The sequence below is a fragment of the Talpa occidentalis genome, unplaced genomic scaffold, assembly GCF_014898055.3.
Source record: "Talpa occidentalis isolate TD23 unplaced genomic scaffold, MPIMG_talOcc4v2.1 talOcc4.17, whole genome shotgun sequence".
In the NCBI taxonomy this organism is placed as follows: domain Eukaryota; kingdom Metazoa; phylum Chordata; class Mammalia; order Eulipotyphla; family Talpidae; genus Talpa; species Talpa occidentalis.
Window position 1 is genome coordinate 17,557,554 of NW_023601754.1, and position 27,983 is coordinate 17,585,536.

The 27,983-nt window shown below is 37.1% G+C and overlaps 1 protein-coding gene across 4 annotated transcripts in view; it reads right to left on the reverse strand.

Moving 5' to 3' along the window:
- Positions 1-27,983, reverse strand: part of CMC2 (C-X9-C motif containing 2) — a 46,171-nt gene that overhangs the window by 7,887 nt on the left and 10,301 nt on the right. The window contains exons 2-5 of one of the 4 annotated variants that reach the window (XR_008552431.1): positions 19,680-19,751; positions 15,758-16,058; positions 693-929; positions 332-458 (exon numbers count right to left, since the gene is read on the reverse strand). Coding sequence is in view for 1 of the 4 variants with exons in the window: in XM_037516206.2 (XP_037372103.1) it covers positions 15,972-16,058; positions 19,680-19,751 (159 nt within the window). In the remaining 3 variants the exon portion in view is untranslated. Of the gene's footprint in view, positions 1-331; positions 459-692; positions 930-15,560; positions 16,059-19,679; positions 19,752-27,983 lie in introns of those variants that run through there. The other 3 variants (XR_008552432.1, XR_008552433.1, XM_037516206.2) reach the window with 3 other exon arrangements.

The window sequence follows — 27,983 nt, forward strand, 5'->3', positions numbered from 1 at the left end:
ACACATGCTGCAAAAATATCAACAAATATTTGTACGGCTCTTTGTAGTTTGAAAGTAATGCATGTTCCCCTCTGATCCAAACAACAACTGGTGAAGCAGACATCTCTATTTACAACTGAGAAAACTCAGGTGCAAAGGAGAGACAAACTGCCTATGAGGCAAGGAAGTCAAGATTCCAATGAAAAATGCTGACTCTCAAATTTGCCTTTCACACCAACACTTGTTATCCCTTCCACCCTGTAGACATACAAGCTCCAGGCCTTCCTGGGGACATAAGCCAGCTTTTGTTCACCTATGCAGCCTAGATGATGTCGAGTAGAGAAGTACACACCTCAATCAATCAGATGGTCCTGAAGCCTGGTTTTCACATCTCACTCTCCTCCAGGGGGAGATTGAGAAGACAAGTTCAAAAGGAAACGAGGTAAATATTTGCAATTGAACTTCTGCGTTTTCAACTCCTGAAATATGAGAATTTTGTAGAAATTCAGGGAAGTGGATTCATTGTGATGAAACAAAGTTTTATATCGCACTTGAGAAGAGGTTTTAAAGGCAGACAAGAGGCATTTGTTTATATGGCCATGCTCTTGAAGTTAACTTTCCAACACATACACATTAGGATTCTATGGATAGTTATTCTAAGCATGTGGCAATTTAAACCACATACAGGTGAAATGCAACTATTCATTTCTCACCATTACTTCATGAAATAGGTACTGGAATTATTCCCATTTTACAGTTGAAGAAACTGAGGTTCAGAAAGTTTAAGTAAATTTGCCCTCCATCACCAGAACTCATAGATGACAGAGCTGGGCCTGGATGTAGGTCTGTCTGACTCCAAACTCTTTGCCATTATAGTAGTATTCTGACTCTCGACACAGCCTGAAATAGTCATTTTGGATTCATGAAGTTTGTTGTAAAAAAATAAGGCCCTAGTGAGGAAAAAGAAAAAAACAACTCTCTTCAATACAGTTATGAGTAGGTGTCTGTGGGCATATATATCATATTTTGAACATATCCCTATTCCACTCCTATTTCCACTGTCAACATTTATCTTTTTATGAAAGGCTTCCCTTTGTCTGTCATAGTAAAACTCAAAACCTTTCAGAGTCAAAAAGATCAAAATAAATCTTAAGGATTTAGGAAAAGAAGACCCAGCAGTTCTGAGTCCTTTTCTCAGAAAAGTACTATTTCTGATAACTTATATTTCTAACTGAAATGGCTTCTTGCCTCTAAGAATGTAGGACACTTTAAACATTTTTTACTATGGAAAAAGCATTCATTAAAAAAGAGAAGAAAGTATAATAAGTACTTCTGCATCTATCATTCACTTTCAACAGTTAATCAACTTATGACCAAACTGATTCCTCTGCACTCACTTTGTTTGCTGGTATGTTAAAGTAAAACCCACACATCTTTTACTTTCTCTGTGAATACTTCAATAATGCATCTTCAAATGATAAGGACAACTTTTAGAAGATAATCACAAAGCCATTATCACACTTAACAAAATTACAGTAATCTCAACATCTGAAACCCAATTATTTTAAAATTTTTCCAACTATCCCCCAGAATGTCTCTTCTACTTGTTTTTTTCCCATCTGAAGCCAACCATGATTCATGAACTGCATTTGGCGCTTACATTTCTTAAGTCTCTTAATCTTACACTCACGAAAATGAACTCAAAATAGATTGAAAACTTAAAACCCAAAACCATAAAAATCTTGGGGGAAAAAAATTGAAAAAATTTCATGGCACTTATCTTGGCAACAAATGTTTCCATATGACACCAAAAGCACAAGCAACAGCAATAAAAATAATCAGGGCCTGTCCTGGTGGCGCAGCGGTTGAACGCTGGGCTGAGAGGTTGCCCGCAGCCTCTGCAGCGCCGGTTCATTCCCCAGCCACCGGCGAGGGTCCCACCAAAAAAAAAAACAAAAAAACAATCAACAGAGAAACAATCAACAGTATCCTATCTTTGGCCAACAGGCACTCCTTCAAGTTGGCTTCTGACATAGCTCTAGTGGTCTTTGATAGTGTCCCTGCTTTCTGGCAGAAGTGAGTCCAATCAATATGACAGTCCCTGAGAACTAGAATCAGCAACTTCTCCAAAAGCACTACTTTTCTTTTAGTGAGAAATGCTATTTAGGACACATAATCTGAGCACTAAGTATGTTCATTCCTACTGAGCTGTCAAAGCTTCAAAAGTCTTTTCGGTGGATAGGAATAGAAAATACCCCCCTTCTGAGAAAGAATAATAAAGCAATTCATGAATTGAAAGCAATTCTTTCCAATTCAAATATAATATTAGAGTGTTTGACTTGGAATTTAATGATGTATCTCATTTTGCTCTTGGGTTAAAAATCTTGGTTTCTATTGATACTAACATATAATTGCTTATTTCACATATATAACACAATAACCATTTTGAAATATTATTATTATTATTATTGTTTACAAGAAGTCTTACATTTCTTTGCAGTTCTTTTTATGTTTAGCATGAATCTCCTTCTAAAGATGCAAGATCAAAAATACTACGTTTGAGTAACCCTTGAAATAATCTTTTCCACTCTGATTATACAGCCAACTTGGCACATACATTGAGTTGTTTCAGTTTCAAGTTTTAAGAAAGTCTTTTTCACTTAATTTTTAAATTATGCAGTGTATTGAAATGATTGAAAAACCAGAATTTCAAAATGCATATATTTAAGAAGTCTCATTTCCACCTTTGTTCCATCTACTGGTAACTGCATAGATAACCATTTTTATTAGTTTTTTAACATAAGATATAATGCAAAGATGTTTTCTCACAAACAGAAACATACTATAAACAGTATTCTCTATTTTGCCAGTGATAACTTCAATCCCACGCATCATGGGCATATTGATAAATTATCTGCCATTTGAACTTAACTATAATTCTAGCAGGAGAAGCCCTTATGGCAACTTTTAAGTTCTATAGTAAATATCCCAGTTCAACTTTATTTTATTTTCTTTGAAAAGATATCCTTTAGTATTGTGGAATATTTCCAGTAAGTATAATCAGAAGATCAACAATCAAGGAATACTGGGAATATGGAGGCTCTGTGTGCAGGAAAAAACACTCCAGTGGAAAAAAAAAAAAACAGGTGTCAAGTTCTCTATGCAGAACGAGTCCCCTTCTCACTTATCTACCCTCCAGAGTTGAGCAGAAAGGAAATACCCTGAGAATTTCTGAAAGGCTTTGTTCTTGATTTCTTAAGTAAGATTTTGCTGTCATATCCAATATGACAACATGTCATATTAACACTTCTTCAATATAATTCATCACCAATAGGAACTGTTCTCAAAAACTTCAGTACAAAAGCATTTCATGAAAGTGCTTCAAAATGCTTAAAAATTAACCAGAGTAAAAGGACTAAGTCAGAGCAGTGGTTGACAAGAGTGGGAGGTTTTTCACCTCAAAGAAGTAGTCATTTTATAGAAGGTAGTTACATCAGACATAGTCTAAGTTGGTGCTTTTCAGATGTGCACACAAATCAGCTGGGGGTGTTATTAAATCACAGATTCTCAGTGAGTAGACCTGGAGTAGGGCCCAAGATTGAATACACATTCACAGATGATGCTAAATAAAATTGCTGGTCAACTGGCAAAAGTTAAAGGAGCAAGAGTTAAAGGAGCAAGAGTTCAAATGTAGATAATGTCATCTGCCAAGAGAGGTTCCCTTACAACTACTTTCTTTGCTACAACCATCCCACTTGCCCCATCCTCCCAACGCAACACATCCTCTAGGAATGAGAAATCAGTCCTCTCTTCAAAATACAACCATTCCTAAGGAGCAGAGTCTCTGCATGTTAAAATTGTATGCACAGGGCAACTGTTCGTGGTAGTATAGTTGTTCAGATCATCTGAAAAACTTCCTGCTAAAGTGCTATTTTAAAATACTGGAAAACATATTTCTAATAATTGTTTTTTTTCAAGGTAGAGTTGAGCTCAAAAGAGAGTGAAGAAAACCCTTGGGGGCTGAAAACAAAAAAACGGAAAACCAGAAAGGTGACCGCATCAGCAGATGTGGTACATTCAGGACTACTTCCAAGAACACACTGGAAGATGAGGGACACTGGGCTGTACGAAGTGCTATGGGAAAATATACCAGGGTGCCAGGATCACAAAAGGGCACCCCTCTAAGAAAAGGCAACTAGGCAAAGTTCACTCACTAGCATAAAGAGACAAGAGCAAAGTCTGACTCATCTTGGGCTCTGAGCAAAACAAAAATTTCACCTAGAAATTTCACCTAGTGAGTCTTCCCTCACTTCAACTTGAGTAATTTTCACTAAAGCGGTCTGGGAATGCCTAAACAGCAAAATTAGCAGAAAAAGTGGCTCTGAGTCAGTAATAACACCTAGCAAAGAAAAACATAATATCTCCATTAGAGATACAACTTCAAGGTAGACTGCAGAAAGTATAATAAACCTGCTAAACAGAAGCTGACCAAAAAAAGTTAGAAACAATCTACCATGGAGAAGAGATGGCAAAACAAGCAAAAGCATAAAGATATCAGTAAAGTTCAAATAATACAACTATTGGATAAAAAATTTTATTATAAGAAAACTTTAAAAATAAATTATGAAAGAATTGAAAATATATTTAAGACAGATTTTAAAATGAACCTCACAGTACTTCTAGAAAGGAAAAATCTAATCAATGAAATTAAAGCCTTGATGAATTGTTTAAGCAGCTGAGAAGACAGAGCAAGAGATAAATAATAAACTGGAAACTACATTTGAAAAAATTACCCAAAAGGCAGTCCAGAGGTAAAAATGACAGAAAACCTGAATAAGTTTAACAGATACAGAAAAGATGGTGCAATATATGTATAATAGGACCTTTAAGTAAAAGTAGAAAACTGAAAAGATAGAGAAATTTTCAAAGACATGAATTCTCATATTCAGGAAGCAGACAAAATCTCAAGATTTTAAAAATCCACATCAAGACAAATCATGAAACTGTGGAACACTAAAGCCGAGATAGCATCAAAGTAACCAAAGAAAAGATAATTACCTCAAAAGAGCAATAACTAGACTGCAAACTTTGCAACAATAAGCTAGATTAAGAAAATGTCTTCAAACTGAGACAAAATAACTTAGAATTCTATAGGCACCCAAAATATCATAAAACATGATCACAAAATTAAGACATTCCCAAACACTGAAAGAGTACAACTAGTAGATGTTAACAAAAAGAATTTCTAAGGCTTGTTTTTGAAAAATAATCTTAGAAGGAGTGGGATATAAGCTGGAATGAGGAAAAACCTAGGGCAAACCTAAATACATCGAATTCTTAAAACAATCTCTAAGGGATAAAAAGAAAAAACTGAGAATTCTGAAACAATTATTAATAAATTGCAAGAAGGAAGTTAAAGCACAGTCTACTCAGGAAGAGAGCAGAGATACTGATTGATTCTAGCCTTTATAAAGTGTCCATGTCAAAAACTTAATGGTAGAAAATTCTGGAAATATGGTTCTATCTGTGAAAGCAAAGTTCTATCTTTCCAAATCCCCACATAAAAACAGGAACTACCTCACACCATACACAAAAATCAACTCAAAATGGATTAAAGAACTAGACATAAGACCTGAAACCATAAAATATATAGAAGGAAATATAGGCGAAACACTACGTGATTTGCACATCAAAGACATCTTTACAGACACATCACCCAAAGCAGTGATAGTGAAGGCAAAGATAAACAGCTGGGACTATATCAAATTAAAGAGCTTTTGCACAGCAAAAGAGACAATAACAAAAACAAAGAGAAACCCCACCAACTGGGAGAACATTTTTGCACCCAACACTAATGATAAAGGACTGATCACAAAAATCTGCAAAGAGCTGATGAGACTCAACAACAACAAAGAAAATAATCCAGTCAAAAAATGGGCAGAAGAGCTTAAAAGAAACTTCTCTGAAGAGGAAATGCAAATGGCCAACAGGCATATGAAAAAATGTTCAACATCACTTGTCATCAGGGAAATGCAAATCAAAACTACCATGAGATACCATCTTACACCAGTGAGAATGGCACATATTAAAAAAACTAGCAACAACAAATGTTGGCGAGGGTGTGGAGAAAAAGGAACTCTTCTGCATTGTTGGTGGGAGTGCAAACTGGTCCAACCACTGTGGAAAGCTGTGTGGAGATTTCTGGACCTACTAAACATAGAGCTTCCATATGACCCAGCAATTCCACTCCTAGGTATTTACCCAAAGGACACAGAAACATCAATTCCAAAGAACACCTGCACCCCTATTTTTATAGCAGCACTGTTTACAATAGCTAAGCTTTGGAAACAACCCAAATGCCCAAAAATAGATGACTGGATCAAGAAGATGTGGTACATATATACCATGGAATATTACTCAGCATTCAAAAAAGATAAACACATGCAATTTGCTGCAACATGGATGGCGCTGGAAGGGATCATGCTCAACGAAATAAGCCAAAAAGAAAAAGAAAAATACCGGATGGTCTCACTCATAGCAGGAATCTAGAAAACTTAAATAATGGACCAGGAAAATGAAAAACTGTAAGAAAGTGAAAATCAAAATCAACAAAAAACTATGAACCAGAGACACTTTTAGGGGGGCGGGGGCGGGAGGGGAGGGATTGGGGTCAGAATGGGGGGCTGCAATTGTATGGGGAATATAACAATAAAATTTATAAAAAAAATAAATAAATAAATAAATAAATAAACAAATCTTAAAAAAAAAAAAAAAAAAAAACAGGAACTAAACAGCGAAACAAACCAAGGTGGACAAGACTTACAAGAAAAGTAGGTTAAAAAGTCACTCAAAAACCCCAAAGTTCAAATGAGTAGATACAAGTCATCAAGAGCACAAGACCAGTGAGATACAAGCATCTGCCTGGAAAAAAGCAGAGGGAAGCAATGGGGCATGTGAAGCACTGGGAACTCAAAAGAACCAACACATGCTCACTGCAAAGCTAGACAGGCCATTCTGAGGCAACCAAATGAAACTGGAAGGAATTTTACTCATTGCAATAGTAGGTGAATACAAGGGAAAGGTATAAAAAGGCAGGAGCAATTTAGCCTCTATGAAGTCTCATACTTTCTGGGGAGGAAATGCAGAGTAAGGACAAAGAATTGTATGGGGACTAGAACCAAGATGAAAATGCATACATTGTGCAAAAATGAAAAATGATGTAAAAAATATATAAAATTTAAAAATAAAAATAAATCAATTAATTAAAAAATATATACACAACATTAAAAAAAAAAGAAGTTAAGAAAAGTAAAGGTTCCGGTAAAAGGAACAGAGAAAAACAAAGTCAAGAAAGCACATGCTGTGTATTTAAAAAAAAAACAAAAACAAAAAACTACACAAACACAACAGAAAAGAGAGCTCCATGAGGTCAGAAAAATGATCTGCATCAAAACTCCTTGGATGAGTTCAGACACAGGACAGACTGTGATCGACATACAAATACCCCAGGAAATACTGTTCCCATGAGACCTTCCTGAGGAATTTGTTGGAGAATAAGCTTCAGACAACCAGAGATATTAATATAAAACTAAAAATGAACATAAAATATAGAACTATAATTTATATAATGGAAGTTAAAAGGAGAACGTATAGTAAGTAATAGCAGAAAGGAATTTACTACAAGGTGTTAGCTAACTTAAATATCAGGAAGGATGAAGAAACCAGGAACGACTCCCAAAGCCACACTGCAGAGTTGGGTATGTGCTCCTGACACTCTTAGTAATCGCCTGGCCAAAAAGAGAAAACTGTATCTACAACTGCCAGCTCTATAACCCTATCATGTCTGCTGTGATCCATGCCAGTAAAATGGACACATACAACTTCCCCAACTTAAGTCCATTCAAATCCCAACCTCAGTGATTAAAGAATGCTAGTTCCTATATGAAAGCCTAACTGTTAGGGATCCTGAGAAAATGCATAGTTTAGCTTTCCAGTCTCAGCATTACGGGAGCCACAATATCCACCACAGAAAAATGCTTAATCAAGAATAGGTATCTTCTGGGCCTCCCCTGGTGGCGCAGCGGTTGAGCGCTGGGCTGCGAAGTTGCCCACAGCCTCTGCAGCACGGGTTCGATCCCCAGCTGCTGGCGAGGGTCCCACATGGCATGACAGACCTCTCCTACCATGCCCGCTGCTCCCCTCAGCAGTGTATTTCATCTGTCTGCCTGTTCTGTTCCCCACTCTGGCTCTGGTGAATTCTCTCACTTTCCTGTGCTTCTGACTGTACCCAGTGATTGTATAAATAAATAAATCTTTAAAAAAAAAAAAACAAAGAATAGGTATCTTCCAAAAGCCTACTACAAACATGTAACTTACAATGAAATGCTAGGATTTAATGTCAGTAACTAGAGAAGCCCATGCATACATCAGACACTGTACCGGATGCCCTAAATGTGAATAAAAGGAAGTATAAACACTCGAAAAAAAGTGGCAATCCTATTAAAAGTCTTAAGTGACACAACCATCTATTTAGAACAATCAAAGATAATCTATAAACTACCAGAATAAGAAAATTCAGCAAGTTTTCTGGATATAAAATTAATATAAAGAAATCAACTGTATCCCTATCTACTAGTAATAAAATAGACCATGTTACTTTAAAAGTACTACTTAAGAAGAAATTTAGCAGAAGATGCAAAGTTATTTAAGAACACATAAGACCTGACTAGAGAGATTATATTCATAGATAGAAAAACATAATTATCATTAAGATATTGTCTATTACCATTTGGGGTATAATTTAGAAACTTCTAGTAAAGTTGAAGATGCATACCTTATAGTCCAACAATTAAAATCCCAGGTTTAAGCCAAAAAGATACTCTCAGATTGCACAAGATTGTAAGAAGGCTAACTAAAGCATTGATCATAGCAGCAAAATTTTGATACCCAAATGACTGTCAACAGGGAAGCACATATACTGTGGTAGTGAAACAACGAAATATTACATATTAGTTAAAAATGAATAAACAAGAGCTTCATTTATTAACAAAATATTCTGCGATTAATGTAAGCTACAAAAGACCACACATAGCACAATGCAAAGTAAAATGTTAGACAAGCAAACATGTCTAAGTAAAATGTTAGATGTGCAATATGAATGCTCTGTGTATGTAAGAATAAAATCATACATGGGAATGAAATAGATCTAAGTAAGAGCAGTAGCTACTTCTGATAAAAGAAGGAAAATGAGACCGGGATAAGATACATAGGAAACTTCACTCACATTTGTAATGTATTATTTCTTTAAAAAAAAACCTGAAACAACTATCATAAAATATTAAAATTAGTAAAAATGCTAGGTAGTGGGTACTTCTGTATGCTTTGTATGAACTGCTAATATTTCTTTGATAAACATGTGGCAATGTTAGCATAACAAAGGTCACTGACCTGGATGTAGCAAGCTCCTCTCACAGCTATGTCAAAGGAGGTACATACTGAACCAGTTTCTTCAGTTATTGAAAACAGTTCAGCCAAGTCTCCCTTTGCTTTCCCTTGCACTCCCCACTGTGGACATCTTGAGTGACCACACGCGGGGGAGACAGGCATGAGGATGCACTATGGCTGGATTGCAGCATATCTGAACTCCTGCAAATGATATAATTTAAAATGTACCAATTTCTCTATCAGCATGTGATGGAAATGGCAGCTCACTTGGGACTTGGAAACTTTTCTGTTGGTAAGCACAAAATGATCTCTGGTATGCCCACCTGGCAGGCCAATGACATAATTTCTTATTTGGCTTAGCCCAATCTTTCTTGAGACACTAACGCTGTGCTCTGAGCTAAAAACTCCATGGAGATTAATCTGATTTTAAAGTCCATTTATGAAAGGTCAGAAAAAGCTCAACTTTCTATCTTCTCTCTTAAGTAAAATTGTGCTCACAGCATTCTGCAAAATTAGATTTCTCAGGTGAAAACCATGGCTTGAACTCTTCAACTTCAACAGTCCTTCCTCACCTAAACATACTGGAAAGCAACATTAGTGAAGGAAATCTATCAGTTCACTCTGCATCCTGCATGCACCCTACAATTTCCCAGGCCCTTGAAAGGAAAGCCAAACTCATTACCAAGACTAAGGTGGTCCCTCGTGACATGAGCCCTCACCTCATTCATCACGCATCACCAGCATTTAGTTTGGGGCCAGGTACTTGATAAAGGTAGGTCACAGGACCTCTGCTCCTTCTCCTCATACCCTTCCCGCCTCTTAAGAGTTTCTGCAAGTGACAAATTTTTTGAAATGTAATTTAAAGAGAAGTAGGGCTTAGTCCAGAGCTGCATGCCACACTGCCTACCGACTTTGACCCTCAAAACCATGAACTGGACGGAGCTATAGCTCTAAAACCTAAGACAGATGTCCTGATGGAGAGAGGGCAATAGTGAAGAACCTGGGGAACATGGCTGTGTGAGCACTTCCTTTTAAGATCTGCACAGTAGGGCCTCCTTGGTGGAGCAAGGGGTTAAGCACCGCACTATAAAGCAATCCGCAGCCACTGAAGCAGGAGCTGAATCCCCAGCCGGCCAAGGAGCAACCCAAATGGTGCAGCAGACCTCTCCTGACTCGCCCGCTGCTCCCCGCAGCAGTGTGTTTCAGTCAGTCTGCCTGTTCTGTTCCCCACTCTGTCTCTGGTAAATCCTCACCCCCCTGCATCTCTGGTCTGTACCCCAACTCTTGTATGCATAAATAAATAAATCTTAAAAAAAAAATATCTGGGCCTCCCTAGTGGCACAAGGGGTTAACACAGCACTGTGAAGCTGTCCACAGCCTCTGCAGCATGAGTTCGATCCCCAGCCAGGGAGCTACCCACATGGCACAGCAGACTTCTTCTGTCTCGCCCGCTGCTCCCCTCAGCAGTGTATTTCAGTACATCTGCCTGTTCTGCTCCCTACTCTTGTCTCTGGTGAATCCTCTCACCCACCGCCCCACCTCTGGCCTGTACCCTAGATCTTGTATGCATAAATAAATAAATCTTTAAAAAAAAAAAAAAGATCTGCACAGTAGAAGAGTATTTTTGGTGGATTTTTATACACCAAAAACAACTTCTAAAAACGTAACAGAGCACCTGATCTGGAACAATGACGTGATTAGACCTGATATTGTAAAATGCCATCTTGGCTCAGAGGTTACTCCTCCAACACTGACTCAGGAAGTAGAAGTGTAAAGAACCAGTATTTTGCTAGGAGTATGTTACAAGTGCCATTTAATTTTTCTAAGGTATTTTAGCCTCTGGATCCCCTTAGAGGATATGGATTGCTTAGAGCCACTTTGAATGGTACCAACACATCCATCTTGATTTCCTTTCATTAGTGTAACTTCTGGGTCAGTGAGGACTTTCTGGCCTACAATACCAACAGCAATTTCAAAAGCACCTAATAAAAACAGCCTTAGATTGCCAGCGAGTCATTGCAACTATGCCATCATGCAAAAGAAAATTTAAAGACTACTGTAAACAAATCCTCAGCCACAGAGGGCTAGGGAAAAGAGCAGAGACTGGAGACATGACCAAACCCAGAAACTTCAGTAACACCAGGAGATGCAGACAGCCCAGCCCTGGGTCATGTAACTTTATAAAGAGATCCACACAGGAAGAGGGGAGCGAGGGGATGGGGCAAAGACAGTTTGGGATGGGTTTCTATGGACCAGTATTAATCTGGCCTTGCTTTCTGCTTCCTAACAAGCTCCTCACCTCATCCTTTGATCCCCGCCTGTCTGCTGGGGCCCTGTCCAAATACAATCACCCCAAGTGACTTAGTAAATTTTACCAAAGAGCAGGGGAAGTGTTTCCAACATTCCACTCTAGAAACACTTATGAAGAACAATATTCAGTGGGCCATTTGTGGCAGATATTTTGCTAAAAGCTTTACATTATCTCAACTAATCCTCATAGTAATCCTATGCAAAATGTACTAATATTTTCCCTCGTAGATTTGGAACTGATGCTTAAAAATTTTTAATTAAATTTAAGTTAAATTAGTTTAACCATAACCATTCTTTACCCAGCAGCCAGAGAGACCTTTATAAAATCCAAGTTCTCACTAAAATCCTGAGGTTCCCAGGATGGCAGGGGCCCAAGACCTGTGTGAAGCTGGCCCCTGCCATCTTTCTCCCCTCATCTTCTTTCCCTTGCTCACCTGGACCAACTTCACCGTGTTTTCTGTCTCTTAACTCCTGCATCACCAGGGAGGCCCCAGATGGGATGGAACTTAAAAGAGAAAACATGAACACAAAACAAACTACAAGACCCAGGCTAAACTGCCCTCAGAGTCACAGAACTTCTCATAACAAGAGTTATCCTCTTATTAATTATTTACTTTTTAGGCAGATAGTAAGGATTCAACGGCAAACAACACAGTAAGCTAGTCCAACCACTTCATTTAAAGTGTAAGAGTTAAAACCAAAAAAAAAAAAAAAAAAAAAAAGGAAAGGAAAGAAATCCAAAGGCTGCAAAACCCATCAAGGCAGGCACACAGAAGGTAACAGCCTCCTAACATCCAATGCCAGTCATCCTTGAGACGACTACCCAGGCAACCTGATTAAGAAGAGTTGAGGTTGGAGGCCCCGGGGCACAAACCCAAGCATCAATCAGGGCACAGAGGTGTCCTGTCCTTCCTAAATCCATCAGCATTCAGTTATTCACTCTCCTACAGGATGACACACCCCTGGAGATCCTCATCTTCGGTAGTCCTGGACTACAGCTGCCTTGTCACAGAAATCACAGCATCTTAGAATACTTTCCTTCTTGTTCTATTTTATTTTTGTTGTTTTTTTCTTTCACAACTCTTATTGGACACATACAATTTTTATTACACCAGTGATATACTTAGCAGTCTGTTTTGTAACTTAATCATTTGGTAGTAAAATCGGGGACAAGATATATTTACTTCCAACTTACAAAAATGCTAGAGGTGGGAAAGGCAATCTATTTACCCAATGATTCTCTGCAATTCCTTCAACAAAGTGCCATGTGTGGAGGACTGGAGTCAGCTCAGGAGAGGCCAGGCACCTCGTCAACTTCACATCCATTGTTATCAATTTGGTAAACTGCAATCTGACACAGCAGTATTTACACCACAGAAAATGATAAATGCTATAAACTAGTGGATTTTTTTTTTGAGAGCTAATTATTAAATGTTCCTCTACCTATTACTGGTTATTGGTGACCATATTAGTATGTCTGAGATTTTTTACCTCAGACACACTGAGCATGTGCTCTTAATTCTCTGTAGAAGAAACATGGCATACTGCACAAACACATATTTAGTTCTCTCCGAATGGAATACCTTACTTTTCCTATAGTGTTTCAAGCTTCTACTTTGTTTTCGGGAAAAATTGTATCACTGTCAACCTGAGTCCTGAATCTCTTCCATTCTTGCATCCTCAAACACTTCACTCTACAATTAATGCCTCCCTCATTTCTGGTATTTAATTCATTATAATCCCCTTCCCAAGAGGGCCTTTTCTTCTATTTTTTGATATTGCAAGAAGACTCTCTCAAGCTGACAATGTCTTTCCCTTTAGAGCCAAACCTTTTCAAATGTGCTTATATCCTCAGTTCCAAACTCATCCACCACCTCACCACAGAAGGCAGGGACCAAATCCAACTGGCCCCTCATTCCTTACTTTGATCCAATGACAACCCCTCCTCAGTAGCCCCCTTGACATCATCTATGGACTATTCTCTGTGGTTTGCCTTCTTACTCTGTGCCTGTTCCTTCTCCAAATATGGGGCTCCCTATCCTATATTGAAATATTTATGTAAATGTATAGAAGACTAACCCAACTGTCAATTATAAATACTATTGGAGAGTCAAATGTTATTGGAGTATAAATTAAGATATTAACCTTTTACTCCATAAAACTTATAAATTGTTTTAATGTTTCATAAAAGTTTCCTACTTATACCATTTTTAAAAATGAAATGACCCCCCTCACCCCTCAAATCTCATTTGGCTTTATAAACAACTTACAGTCCACTATCGACATCAGTCCACAGGACTTAAGCAACCATCTATCTGCCTGCTTCTATGTCTCGATTCTATTCCAGTTTAGGCAAAGTCCAGGCTACTGAAAACTCCAGAGCTGAATACTCAAGAGGCCCGAAAGCCATCTCCACACTACAGGTTCTCAGTTCTTACCTAAGTTAAGGTAAAAATCTAATTGAGCTCCCAGAGTATAGTGTCCCTTCTCTTCCAATTTATCTCCCAAATGAAAACCGAAAAATCTAAGTAAAATACAAATTGAAACAAATCACCCTCCCAACTAAGCTGCCTCCTCAAATTCCTAATTGCTGTGTGAAAATTTGGCAACTGATCACAACTGCACTGAAATTCCAATAGAATTCAAAGAGATTTCTGAACTTCCTCCACCAGTAACTCTTGTATTCCAGTCACACAAATGACTTGGTTCCCAGAATATATTACATTTTCATTCTGCTTGTCAAAGGTTACCTTTGTTAAATGGATTACTTGGGAGGCTTTCCTGGGAGGCTTTCCTGAAGGTTGGGCATAGACCCCATTTCTATATTTTATGACACCTACCTTTCTGGCACTAACTACTCTACTACAATAGTCAACATGTCAGTTTACTACAAGCTTCAAAAGTAAAAATGTCTTGGGCCTCCCCGGTGGCGCAGCAGTTGAGCGCTGGGCTGCAAAGCTGCCCGCAGCCTCTGCAGCGCCGGTTCGATCCCCAGCCCCCGGCAAGGGTCCCACATGGCACGCAGACCTCTCCTGTCACGCCTGCCGTTCCCCTCAGCAGTGTACTTCGTCAGTCTGCCTATTCTGCTCCCTGCTCTGGCTCTGGTGAATTCTCTCACCCTCCCGCGCTTCTGATTGTACCCAGTGCTTGTATAATTAAATAAATAAATCTTTAAAAAAAAAAAAAGGTAAAAATGTCTTATTTCTGTAGCTGACACACAATGGGGGGAGGGAGAACCCTGTGGGGAAAACAGACACTCATAAATCTCAACTTTGAAAGGGATCTCAGCATTAAGTCTACTTCTTCCTCCACCCCCTTCATCAAATGTCTCTTATCCTGTGTAGCCACCTTGCTAAATGAGTGTCCAACATCTTAAAATGGTACCTCCTGTGACAGGAAAACCACTTATTAAACACTAACACCAACAAGGCCTCATGTGGCACATATACACAGAATTCACCAGAAGCAGCTCACAGCCTGTTGACACCTTCTCTGACAAGATCAAGCCCCTGCTGTGGCCATGGCTGGAAGCTGCTGAATTTAGACTGTCACAGGTCTCAGGAACACCTGGCAGAAGGAACACCAGTGGGGTGACAGCTAGAAATGAGCCTGGAAAGCAGAGCCCTCTACCCAGGAAAGGAGACATAATGGTTTAGGGTTAATGCCCAGGTGTTAACTAGCACCCAGGGCAGGCACATTCAACCAAACAAGGAAGTAAAATCGGCTGAGACTTAAATTCTAACCAGATACATTTTTATCAATGTTAAACACAGAACCTTTAGAAAACAGTTGTTAAAAAACAACTAAATTTGTAAGATTTTTAACATAGTTAACATAATTCAAATTCTCCCAAACTCTTTTTGCCAAACTCTTTTTGCTTGTGTCTGTATAAGTCCCAGACATGCCACACTGTCAAAAAAAAAGGAACCTCTAATGGGGTCATTTTTCCCTAATCCCAGGAGAATCTAAGAGAACTGAGAAAATATGGTTAAAGCCAATTATTTTATTAAGGAAGATAAATTACTTGAATGTTATCTAGTTGTAGGCAGTAGAAAGAAACATGTTAGAAGTTAGATTTGCTGCCCCATGAATACTGAGAACCCAGACTTTCTGAACTCCTCCATGGCTTGATTTCACATGGGTCACTTTCCATTCAGAGGATTCTGGAGATAGGATTCTTTCAGCTATCAAGTAAGAGTCTTTAGATCTTCTCTTAGGTATCCAATGAAAATATAATCTTATTTTTCAGATTCCTCTGCAGGATTAAAAATTCTCTTTCGCATTGCATTGCCACGCTCCCTGCTCTTGGTCCTCTTTTCCATGTACTGGAAAATAAAAGAAAGGGGGTAGAAAAGAGACAGTAGATTATGTCACCATTTGTATTAAATGTTTAAAAACATTTGCAAATATTGCTTTTACTGACAAAATTTTTGTCTTTTATTTCAATGATTCTGAGACTGAAAACAGTCACCCCGGAGACTACAATAATTTTATTCAGTGTAGTATTGCACCAACATCTTAACACATATACAAATAATGAAATTTTTGCTGAATTAATTTCCTCCCAATATATGAATTTCCTTCCAATAGATGAAGGATATGGATGAGTTTTGTCCCTGTTCTCCAGCAGTTCACAATCTAGTAAATCATCTAATCTCTGCTTGAACATTTCTAGTTATGAGATATTGACTACCTTGAGAAATAGCCAGACACTTCTACTCGTCCCAAAGCTTTTTATGTTACACCATTAAGTGTTTCCCTTCAAATTCTCCTATTGCCCTGTACTTTTTTGCTCCCCTGCTATAGCCAAATATCTGATTTCAGATAACCGATATCTACTCAGGCTGAATATTACTGGTTCCTAACATCTATGGCTTCTGCCTTCTAGTATCTATCTATGAAGCACTTTAATACAAATACCCCTTATAAAAAAATACCAAACCAAAATTAAAAAGGAGAGTCTGACAGACATGGACTACAGTGTGCCTATTAGTTCTGACAACCTAAACACATTCAATTTCTGTAAATATTACCAAAAGAGTAACTGGCCCTTAAGCATACTGTTTCATTTGGAAACTTAAAAGTCTGCTAAACTTTCAGGATCCTTTCATCATGAATAGTCATCAAACCTGATTCTCCCCAAATCCTATGTTGGATCTAAATGCACTCTCTACTACAGAGGTTTTCAGCCTAGTATTTTGATGTAGCCAGTAGGTTAAAATAGGAAGCCTAAGAGACTGACACTTAGAAAAAGCACACTTTTAAAGCAGAGAAACTTGAATTTAAGTGTCTTTATATGTCTGTATTTACATGCTTACAGACATATTTTAAAGGTGAATAAAGGGTCAAGAGGTAGGAGGGGCAGGAAGCAAAGTTGAAAAAACTGAGTATATATGAACAGCTGGACATCGAAATCTTTCAGGAGCCAGAGATACGGAAAAAGGCCACAGAAACAAAGATTACTGATAGACAGACAGATGATTGATGGAGCTATAAAGATAGATGGTTAACCAGGGACTTGATGGCATCCCTTTCCCCAACCCCTGAGATAATGATGGGAGGCTTATGACTCTGATGTATCTGATCTTGTGGGCCAGTAACCTCAAATATAATAGGTTAGCCTTGATAATCTTTAGTATGTTTTCTAGGTCTAAAGTTATAAATAAAGGAGTTTTGACATATAATCTGGAATGCTAATTTCAAACTTTTTCTTTCTCATTAAAGAGCCACTTCAAATTATAGGTTCCTTTCATCAAAATCAATTCTTTTACTTATCATATATTAATTTCACTCATAATACTACTGGGGGGAAAAGGATATTTCATTGCTTAAAAGTTTGTAAAAATTTTCAGAACATGGAGGAATACCTGCACTGAAGAAAATAAATAATCTGTCTTTAATTACATATAATGGAGTGTCCCCAGCAATCAAGTTGGGAGAAGGTTCTTAAAGGGAAAAGATAATACTTTGTAGCTGGCCAATAAAGAAGTAATTGTGCTAAGCAAAACACAGTCTATATTGAAATATATGTTAAGATATCTTCAAAGGATACCTGAATAAAAGAAAAAAAGAATGAATATGGTGATACTCACAAAATTCTACCAAATAACACAAATAGAATGGAAGGCCAATTAACCAAAAACCAAACTAAACAAACAAAAAAAAAAATTAAGGATAAAAGAAGATGACACCAAAGCAGTATTAGTGATTTTGTCAATAAAATGAACAAAAGTAGCAACACTGCAGCAAAGACAGACTTAGAAAAAACTGGCCAGACCCTTTTACTATTAAAAAACTCAAGGAATAAAGTACTCAAATGACACATGAAGGAAACGGTAGCAGGAAAACATTAGACGCAAAAATGGTAAACTAGAAAGCATTAAAAGCAAAGAAAGTAAATGAGCACAGATTCAGAGGCTAGGAGGATGAAAGAACAGGCAGATAACATCTATATATCAGGCAACCAAGCAACATAGAAAGTACATAGAGGACTTAGAAAATAAGCCAAGGAGAAAATCTAAAATTTATATAAAAACAAACCCAAACAAACAAAATATGAAAAATATCTACATTATTCTACCAAACAGTGCCTAACATTGAGAAGGAAATGTCATATGAAGATCTAATAAACAGCAAAATTATAGAACTGTTAGGAGAAAAAAAAACTAATGGGGGAAAAAGCTACATTGCACAACTGAAAACATGTAACAAACAGCCATACAGAATAAAATAGTTTGCAGACTTGATAGTCCTTCATCGCTTAAGGACAGGGACACGTTCAAAGAAATGTGTCCTTAAACAACATCATTGTGTGAAAATCACAAAATGTAATTCCACAAACCTAGACCGTATAACCTATGACACACTGAGGCTGTATTGTACAGCCTTTTGGGACCACCACTGTACTTGTGGTTCTTCATTGACTGAAATGTCACTAAGTAACATATAACTATTTTCCCATAATCTTACAAAACAGCCCTACATTTAGTTTCTGTATAAACTAGTCTTTACACATACGAAGGAAAACTTTTCAAAACACTAATACATGTATACATTTGTGTATACAAACAAAATTACCACTCTAAATTCAGAACACCAGAAAGTTCTTCAAAAGGTAAAGACCCTGGAAAGAGAGTCCAGAAAGCAAAAAAGGACAGGAAAATGGAATATGCAAAAATATAAAGATAGATATGCTGAGCAGCTTCAAATATTATGTCTAATACCTTTCAATGAGGCTAACAGGTAAAAAATTTCAAAAATACAGAAAATGAAAATTGGAAAGCAAATTTTTATCATATAAAGATTCAGGACAAAAAAACATCTGATGTACAAAATAGAAATAGAATTAAATTTTTATTCAAAGATTTAAAACATTCTTTGCTTGGTTAGCAATACTTATAAAAAAAACAATAATGAACCAGGCCTCACTGGGCTGGTGATGTGTTATGTGCCCAAGTTCAAGTCACAGCCTAAAACTGGGTTCCAGTACGAAGTTTTCCAAACAAGTCAAACTAGAACCGTATAGTTTGCACATACCATAATTATAAATGAAATTCAAAATCTTAAAGCTGGAAAGTGCCTAAATCTAGTTGCCCCATGTTACAGAAGGAAATTGAGGCCTACGAGTTTTAGTTAGCTGCAATAACTAAGAGCTGATTGACATGTCTTTCTGCTGAAAGATTAAATTTCCCAAACCTTGAAACTCATCCAGAGAATTACAGTGATTACAATAAGGAAGTTGTTTTCATTTGTGCACACGTATGTTCTAAAACTGTACCTAATAGAGGCTTTCATTTCTCCTCTTGGTTTTAGGAAAAAACATACATTTAAAGTTAATTTTCTCTGTTATACCAAAATCTGGAGGAAAATTTAGTAACAGCAGTAATATTGTTCGAAATGTTCCTTTGCATTGTTTCACCACTTCCACTTTTTGACACTTTTCTTACCTCTTTCTTCAAGCATTTTCTCATCTCCCGGTCAAGATCATTGCAATGGCCAAAAAATTTCAGAATGCTGTGCTAAAAGGAAAAAAAGGAGTAAAATATTTCATGCCTTCACATGCTGATGTCTTTGGCACATGGAATTTAAATATGCAATACTACAGAAATGGGTTAAATATGCTACCTTGTTAATACAAACAGCAAACAGTTAAATCAGAAATATAAAATATACAAACAAACAGGCATAGCCTTCCCACAAAGGAAGAACAGGCAGAAATAGAACATATAACAGATCCTTAGGTAAAAGTGAAAAATAAAGACTTTTCCTTATCAAAATCTCACAACGACAGAATGTAAGCGATTACATTACCTAACAATACTTATTCTAAAGGCATTTTAAAATCACAGCGCAATCCACCTTCAGATTACAGGGACTGATGCCAAAGTGCAGTGTAGCCATACTGACACAAGTCAGTCACTTTACTAGTGAACACTCAGTCCCACAGAAAAGTTACTTAATAAATGCTTGGTACCATACCATTTTCTCATTTGCCTCCATTCAAAATGTCATCAAATGTATCAGCAACACATAACACTATTATTAGGTGCCACATAAATAAGTCAGTTAATTCACAATATAAGGACATCTGAAGTCCAAAGTCTGCTTTGTTTAAAAATCAAAAATTAAAATCTCCTAGTGGTTTCAAGTCCTATCACTATTGTCATAGCAAGAAAAAAAGAACACACCAAAGCAGATTAAGATAAACACTGAAGTCAAGAACCTGAATTTCAACAAGCCCAAAACTAGTGTTTTTTCTTCAGTTTTTAGGGTGGGTCAGAGAGCCTGATGATCTGTTATAATGACATGCCATAAATGCTGAACTTGTAGTTGTAATAATGAGCACATCTTTTCCTTTTCTTTCTAATTAAGGCTTTCAGAGCACCAGACAACATATAATTAGTAAGCTATGCCTCATGCTACATTTTTTTTCCTGCTCACCACCACTTTAGATATATTTTTCTGGTCCAGTGGATTAATGGTCACAGTTACTCTAGCAAGCTTTTAAGATAAGACTAATAGGGGCCTCCCCAGTGGCGCAGCGGTTGAGCGTTGGGTTGCAAAGCTGCCCGCAGCCTCTGCAGCGCTGGTTCGATTCCTGGCCACTGGGCGAGGGTCCCACATGGCGCGCAGACCTCTCCTGCCGCCTGCTGCTCCCCTCAGCAGTGTACTTCATCACTCTGTCTGCTCTGCTCTCCCCTCTGGCTCTGGTGAATTCTCTCACCCTCCCCCACTTCTGACTATACCCAGTGCTGGTATAAATAAATAAATAAATCTTTAAAAAAAAAAAAAGATAAGACTAATATCTTCCAATGGTTACCTAATGACCTTCTCAGAAAAATATATTTCCTGTGTATTTTTTCCTAAATTACTTCCATGACAACAAATAAACAGGGACAATGCATGTTCACACGTACACATCTTCTGGTCAAGTAGAAATAATAAGAGATTTAGGCTTCTAGAATGCAAGGCAGCACTTCATAGTTTATATTTATTCACATTATGCCATATACATATATCTTACCATAAAAGCTAATTTATACACAGTTGAGCCTTAAACAACATGAGTTTGAACCATGAGCGCTCTCTTATACTCACGATGTGGAGGCAGATATAAGAATCTTGCACTCCTCACCCTCCACCTCCCTCAGCCTACTCTAAGTGAAGACAAAGATTGAAGACCTTTATGATGATCCACTTAGGATTTTTTTCTCTTTATTGTAAGTCTATACATACAATGCATATTACATAAACATAATGTCTTGACTGTTTATGTTATTGGTAAAGCTTCTCATTAAACGCAAGCTATTAGTCATTAAGTTCGGGGCGATTCAAAAGTTAAAAATTTTAACTGCAAGATCGGGCGAGGGTAGAGGATGTAGCACCCCTAATCCCCAAGTTGTTCAAGGGTCAACCATATTGCTTTCAGCTCAACTAAACCCCAATGTGAATTATACTCTTGCAATACCGCATAAAAACCGTAAAATTGAAAATGTTTCAGTGGCTTATTTTGCAAAAAGAAACCAAAGAAAGAAGCAAGAAACAAATAAAAACTGTTACTTACAGTGGATGAGTGGGGATGGGGAGTAAGAGTTGGGGACATAAATGAGACTTCTCCAAATATAACCTTTACAGTTTTGACTACTGAACCATGTGACACTTTAATTCAAAAGTAAAACTGCAGAATAAATGAACCTAACAAATTATTGGAAGTAAGCTAAATGCACATCTATGAAAGATTGGATAAATAAACTATAACATTTGCTTTCACAGTATTGTACCACACAGTATTACATAGTCATAATGTGACCACACAAAGAAAAAAAATTTTTTAAACTAGTTCTTGAATACATCATTCTTACTGTACCCACATTATAGCAGATAATTTTTTTTAAGTTTAAAGATTTTTTCCTAAGTTTGTTAATGGTGTTACTGACATAGTAATTCTGAAAATCTTTATTGTACGTATCAATAGTAAATGGATATAACAATGTAGTGGGGAACAAGATACTCACTATGGAAAAGGGAGAATCAAATATGGAATGGGAGGTGGGTAGTGTTGTATCTCAATTAACTTATACATACCATAAGCTCAAAATAACTAACAACAACCCACAAAATGCCCCACTGAAATTGGCAAAAGAAATGCCAGTGGACTGCACTTCTCTTATATACTAAGCCTGTAGTGCCTAATGTCTATTTTTAGAGAACCAAACTGAGCAATTGATTGAATGAGTCAATCAATCAATCAGTGCCTAGAAAACAATGTTCCAGGCATTTGGGAAACATCAGTCAGAAAAGTCCACCCAGCCCTACTCTCAGCGTACCTAGTCAAATGAAAAGAAACATTTGAAGTGACTGCTATAAAGGAGTGGTTTTCAAAGCATAGTCCAGGGACAACTAGGAGGAATTCCTGAGATTTTCCTAGGGACACCCCAAGTAAAAAAAATGTCCCTAATAATACAAAGATCTTACCTGTTTTGTTCAATTTCATTCTCTTACCACAGTAAAGTTTACCAGAGGATATATGGAGTGTAATATAACCACAGACTGAATGTGGAGGCAGATATAAGAATCTTGCACAACTACAAAAAAAAGCATGCAGTAACAGGAGGGAGGAAAACATGGGGATTGATGAGGTCCAAAAGATATGGACCATGCTCATAAAGGTTTTGAAACACAAAGAAACAATAATTTTGAGTCCTAGTTAGGCAGCCTTTCTCATAACCAGGTTATAGGAATTTATCTGTTTTCTTAGTATTTGCACAGCTTCAGTTTTAAACTTTTAGGTACCTGATCCACTACAAACTAACTGATTTCCATTGCAGAAGGTATAGATTTAATTTTGCCTTTTCCATATGATATATAATTGTCCCAGAGTCATTTAGTAAAAGTCCATCTTCAAAACTTCTGTTTCTAGCAATGAGGGAATAACTGATAAAGATCTAGCCCTCCCATAGCAAGTAACTAGAAAACTGGAAAAATATATGAAACTACTTTCAGACACTAGACAACACAGTATATAGGACTAGGATACCTGAAAAAAGAAAAACAACTTGAGCTCTATATTCACCCCCAGCTTTCTACCTACAGGCGATTTCTAAACAATGCAGCAGTGGAAGATGACCCCAGAAAGAAAATGGCGCTCTTACTGATTTGAAGAGGCAAGTATCAGAGTTCAAGTAGGTTGAGGCAGCTGACATTTGAGAGGTAGGAGTAATTAAGAGTATAAAGAGGGCCTCCTGGTGGTGCAAGGGGTTAAGCACAGCACTGTGAAGCTTTCCACAGCCCAGCACTAGTCCAATCCCTGGCCTGCCAGGGAGCTACCCACATGGCATAGCAGACCTCTCCTGTCTTGCCTGCTGCTCTGCTCACCGTGTATTTCAGTCAGTCTACTTGTTCTGTTCCCCACTCTGTCTCTGGTGAATCCTCTCACCCCCTGCACCTCTGGCCTGTACCCCAGTTCTTGTATGCATAAATAAATAAATATTTTTTAAAAAGTATAAAGATATACAGCAGAACTCCAGAAATCCACATGGGGTAACCTCGAGTCACTGAGTATTCATCTGCACATGTATAGTATGAAACCTCCAAAGTCAGAATAACTACAATAATTACAAAGATGAACTACAACAGTCAGAAACAGATAAATTCAAATAATTTATATATAGTAGGAATGGAGCTAGAAGTACAGCCATGCTTTAGTAGTTGTGCTAAACTAATCCTAAAATAAAAGCTACTCAAGACATGCCCTAAAATTACTTAAAAATACACCTAAAAAGAAAGGATTAAGCAACTTCCCCAAGTAAATGAACCACCTGCCCAAACAAAAGATAATAAAATCCAAGTCAAAAACGTTTAGTATCACATGAAAAACTAGTAAACATGTTTATAAAAAGAGACAGCTGATTAAAAAGTTTATGACTACGAAAAGGACCTAGAATAGCTAAAACAACTTTGAAAAATAAGACACAGTTAGAGGATTTCCACTATATGAGTTTGAGACTGACAAGCTATTAGTAGTCATATTGGTGTGCTACTGGTATTAAGAACAGGCAGACTAGAGACACCAGTCAACTGACAAAGAACCAAGGTAATTTAGTGGGGAAAGGATAGACTTTTCAACAAATGGTACTGCAATAAACTAGACAGCCATGAGAAAGTAAACGCTGACTGACACGTCATACCATACATAACAACTGAAATGTATTGCAGACCTAAACGTAAAAGAACTTTAAGACTTCCAGGAGGAAAAAAAAGGCAGAAAATCTTTGTGATTTTCCCAAATTAGGAATCAGTCCAAAATTATGTAACCATAGAAACCATTGGAAATTGTATATACAAAGATACTTAGAACACAAAAATACAAATAATACAAATTGGATTTCATCAAGTTTACAAGCTGATCTTTGAAACACATCCTTGAGGAAAATGAAAAAGGATGCCATAAACTGGGAGAGAATATTCACAATATCTTTATACCAGATAAAGAATTTGTATGCCTGATGATAAAAAAAAATCCTTTACTTCAGTAAAAATTGTTTTAAAACAATTATTTTTGTTTTTTTTTGTTTTATAATTAATTTCCTTCTTTGTATATATTTTATATCAGGTATCATCCTCATAAAATTCCCACCATTTCACCCTTGCACCATCACCTTAGTCCCTTATGCTCCTCCCACCGTCATTTTGATCCCTCTCTCTTCCACTCCCCTGCAGAATGTCTGTGATTTATAGTAGTCTGATTACTTTTGTTTAGTTTTGTTGTGTTTTTTTTTATTTTGTGTGTTTTTTTTAAAGATTTATTTATTTATGCATACAAGAACGGGGGTACCGGCCAGAGGTGCAGGGGCGGGGAGGGGAGGGGGTGGTGAGAGGATTCACCAGAGACAGAGTGGGGAACAGAACAGGCAGATTGACTGAAATACACTGCTGAGGGAGAGGCAAGTCAGGAGAGGTCTGCTGCACCATGTGGGTGGGGATCAGACTAGTGCTGCAGAGGATATAATATCTTCACAGAGCTGTGCTTATCTCCTTGAGCCACCAGAGAGGCCCTGTTGTGGTTTCTTTTATTTAGATTATTATTTTTTCCCGATCCCATTTTTTGTTCCCCTTTATTCCTCCTATAAGTGAAACCGTCTGATACTTTTCTTTTTCCTTTTGATTTATTTCACTGAGTATAATCCCTTCTAGCTCCATCCATGTTGCTGTGAATGGCATTAGATTATCTTTTTTTTTTTCTTTTTTTCTTTTTTGCTGAATAGTATTCCATTGTGTATATGTACCACATCTTTTTGATCCAGTCATCTATCTTTGGGCATTTGGGTTGTTTCCAAGTCTTACCTATTATAAACAGTGCTGCAATAAGCATAGGGGTGCAGGTATCCTTTTGAATTAATGTTTTTATGTCCTTTGGGTAGATCCCCGGGAGTGGAATTGTTGGATCATATGGTAGCTCCATTTTTAGTAATCTGAGGAACCTCCACACAGCTTTCCATAGTGTTTGGACTACTTTGCACTCCCACCAACAGTATAGTAGAGTTTCTTTTTCACCACGTCCTCACCAACATTTGTTGTTGCTAGTTTTTTTAATATGTGCCATTCTCACTGGTGTAAGGTGGCATCTCATCGTAAGACAAGTCAATTTTTAGAGCTTTAAAAGGGCAAAAGACATGATGTGGTCAATACACATACACATGAAAAGATGCTCAAAAACATCAGCCATCAGGAAATACAATTTAAAACCAACATCATTATTACACACCACAGATTGACTCTTTAAACTAAGACTTTTATAAAATACCAAGAGTTGGTGAGGATGGGGAACTGGTAGGGATGTAAAACAATACAGAATGGAAACCTTTGGCAGTTCTTATGAAGCTAAAAATAGATTTACCACACAACCTAGTCATTCCATTCCTAAGAATTACCCAAGAGAAACAAAAAGATATCCACACAAAGACCTATACATGAACGAACATCAATTTATTCGAAACAGCCCACTGCAAACAACCTAAATGTCTACTGATAGACAAAATGTGGTATATCCTTACAATGGAAGATGCTACTCAGAAAAAGAGGAATGAATAATGGCACATACAACAGTATGTGTGAAAGTCAAAAAATTATGTGGATCAAAACACAAGACTATGCAATGCAGAGTCCATTTACAAAAAGTTCTAGAACAACAGAGTTAATCTACAGGGACAAAAAATAATTCAGTATGCAATCTATGAAGCTATCTGCAGCCACTGCAGCACAAGTTCAATCCCCAGCCAGGGAGCTACCAACATGGTGCAGCAGACCTCTCCTGACTCACCCGCTGCTCCCCTCAGCAGTGTATTTCAGTCAATCTGTCTGTTCTATTCCCCACTCTTATCTCTGGTGAGTCTTCTCACCCCCCATACCTTTGGTCTGTACCCCATTTTATAAATCTTTAAAAAAAAAAAAAATTCAGTAGTTTTCTGGACCAGGGTAAGGGTAGAGTGACTGCAAAGGAAAATAGGAAGTTTTTTTGGCATGGTGATGGTTGCATAAGTGTTTACATTTATCAAAACTCAAATTGTACAATTAAAATAGAATTCACTCTGGTAACACTAGCTATCATTAATGAAAATGGATGCAAGCATACATTTACACCAACTTCCCTTATAATTGACCCTATCTAGTCTTTTTATTTAAAAAAAAGAAAAAAGAAGAAAGAAAGAAAAAGATGAATTGGAGATTTGAGGGAAGGCTTGATGAAAAATCTAAGTTTTATGCTTACACCCTACTGAAGGGAGACTGCTTATTAAACTTGTTAGATATACTTTTCTGGCAAAAGGACTGTGAAAACCTTTTAGAGCTCTTAAAGATTTTTAGGAGCCATAAAACACTAAGAAAATAAATATAAAGGTAATTTACTATATGTAAATTATACTTCAATAAAATTAATTTTGTGACTCTACTTCAGTTCCAGTGATTTAAGATGCTACCTTTATCATAAGAAATCCTTTTGAAAGGGAAAGAATATTTTCCTGGTTTAATTTAACGTCAATTTTAAAAGTCATGGACCAAAGACAGCAGACAAAGTTTACTTGAAAGAAAGGATTAAAAAACTCTGGGCTGTCTTAATTTGATTAATCTAGGAAATAAATATAAAGAGATAAAAACATCCTTATTTATATCTTTTGTTATGAATAACAACACATTTCTAAACTAGCTGTATTGGTAACATGATCCATGCAAGAGTGAAATGTCATTCCAGAAAATATTTCTCCACACTGTGCTTCTTTCTGGCAGTAGACTATCCCTCCTTTTTACCTCTCCTTGTAACTGACCATATAGAAAATTTAAATGCTAAGTCAACACAAATAATCAACTCCCAATCTTACAAAAAATAAACATTTCACATTTTTCCGATCAAAAAATCTAAACTTCTGTTTAACTTATACAATCTGGCTCATTTTTCAATTAGGTCAGTAAGGAGGAGTATGAAAACAGCTAGCAATTCTTGATCTAAATATATGGTGAACATAGCTTACCTATATTACATTGATATCAACAACATTCTTGAACCAGTAAAAACAGATTTCACAAGTCATGGGTATACTTACTACTTTATTAATTTTTAAAACTGTACTCATTTAGACAATACTACTATTAGTTGATGTACCTGTAGCTTATGAATATCATGAGGAAAATAACATCATCATGCAAACTTAAGGAAAGACACAAATGCTTCTTATAGCCATCATGCATCAAATAAAAGA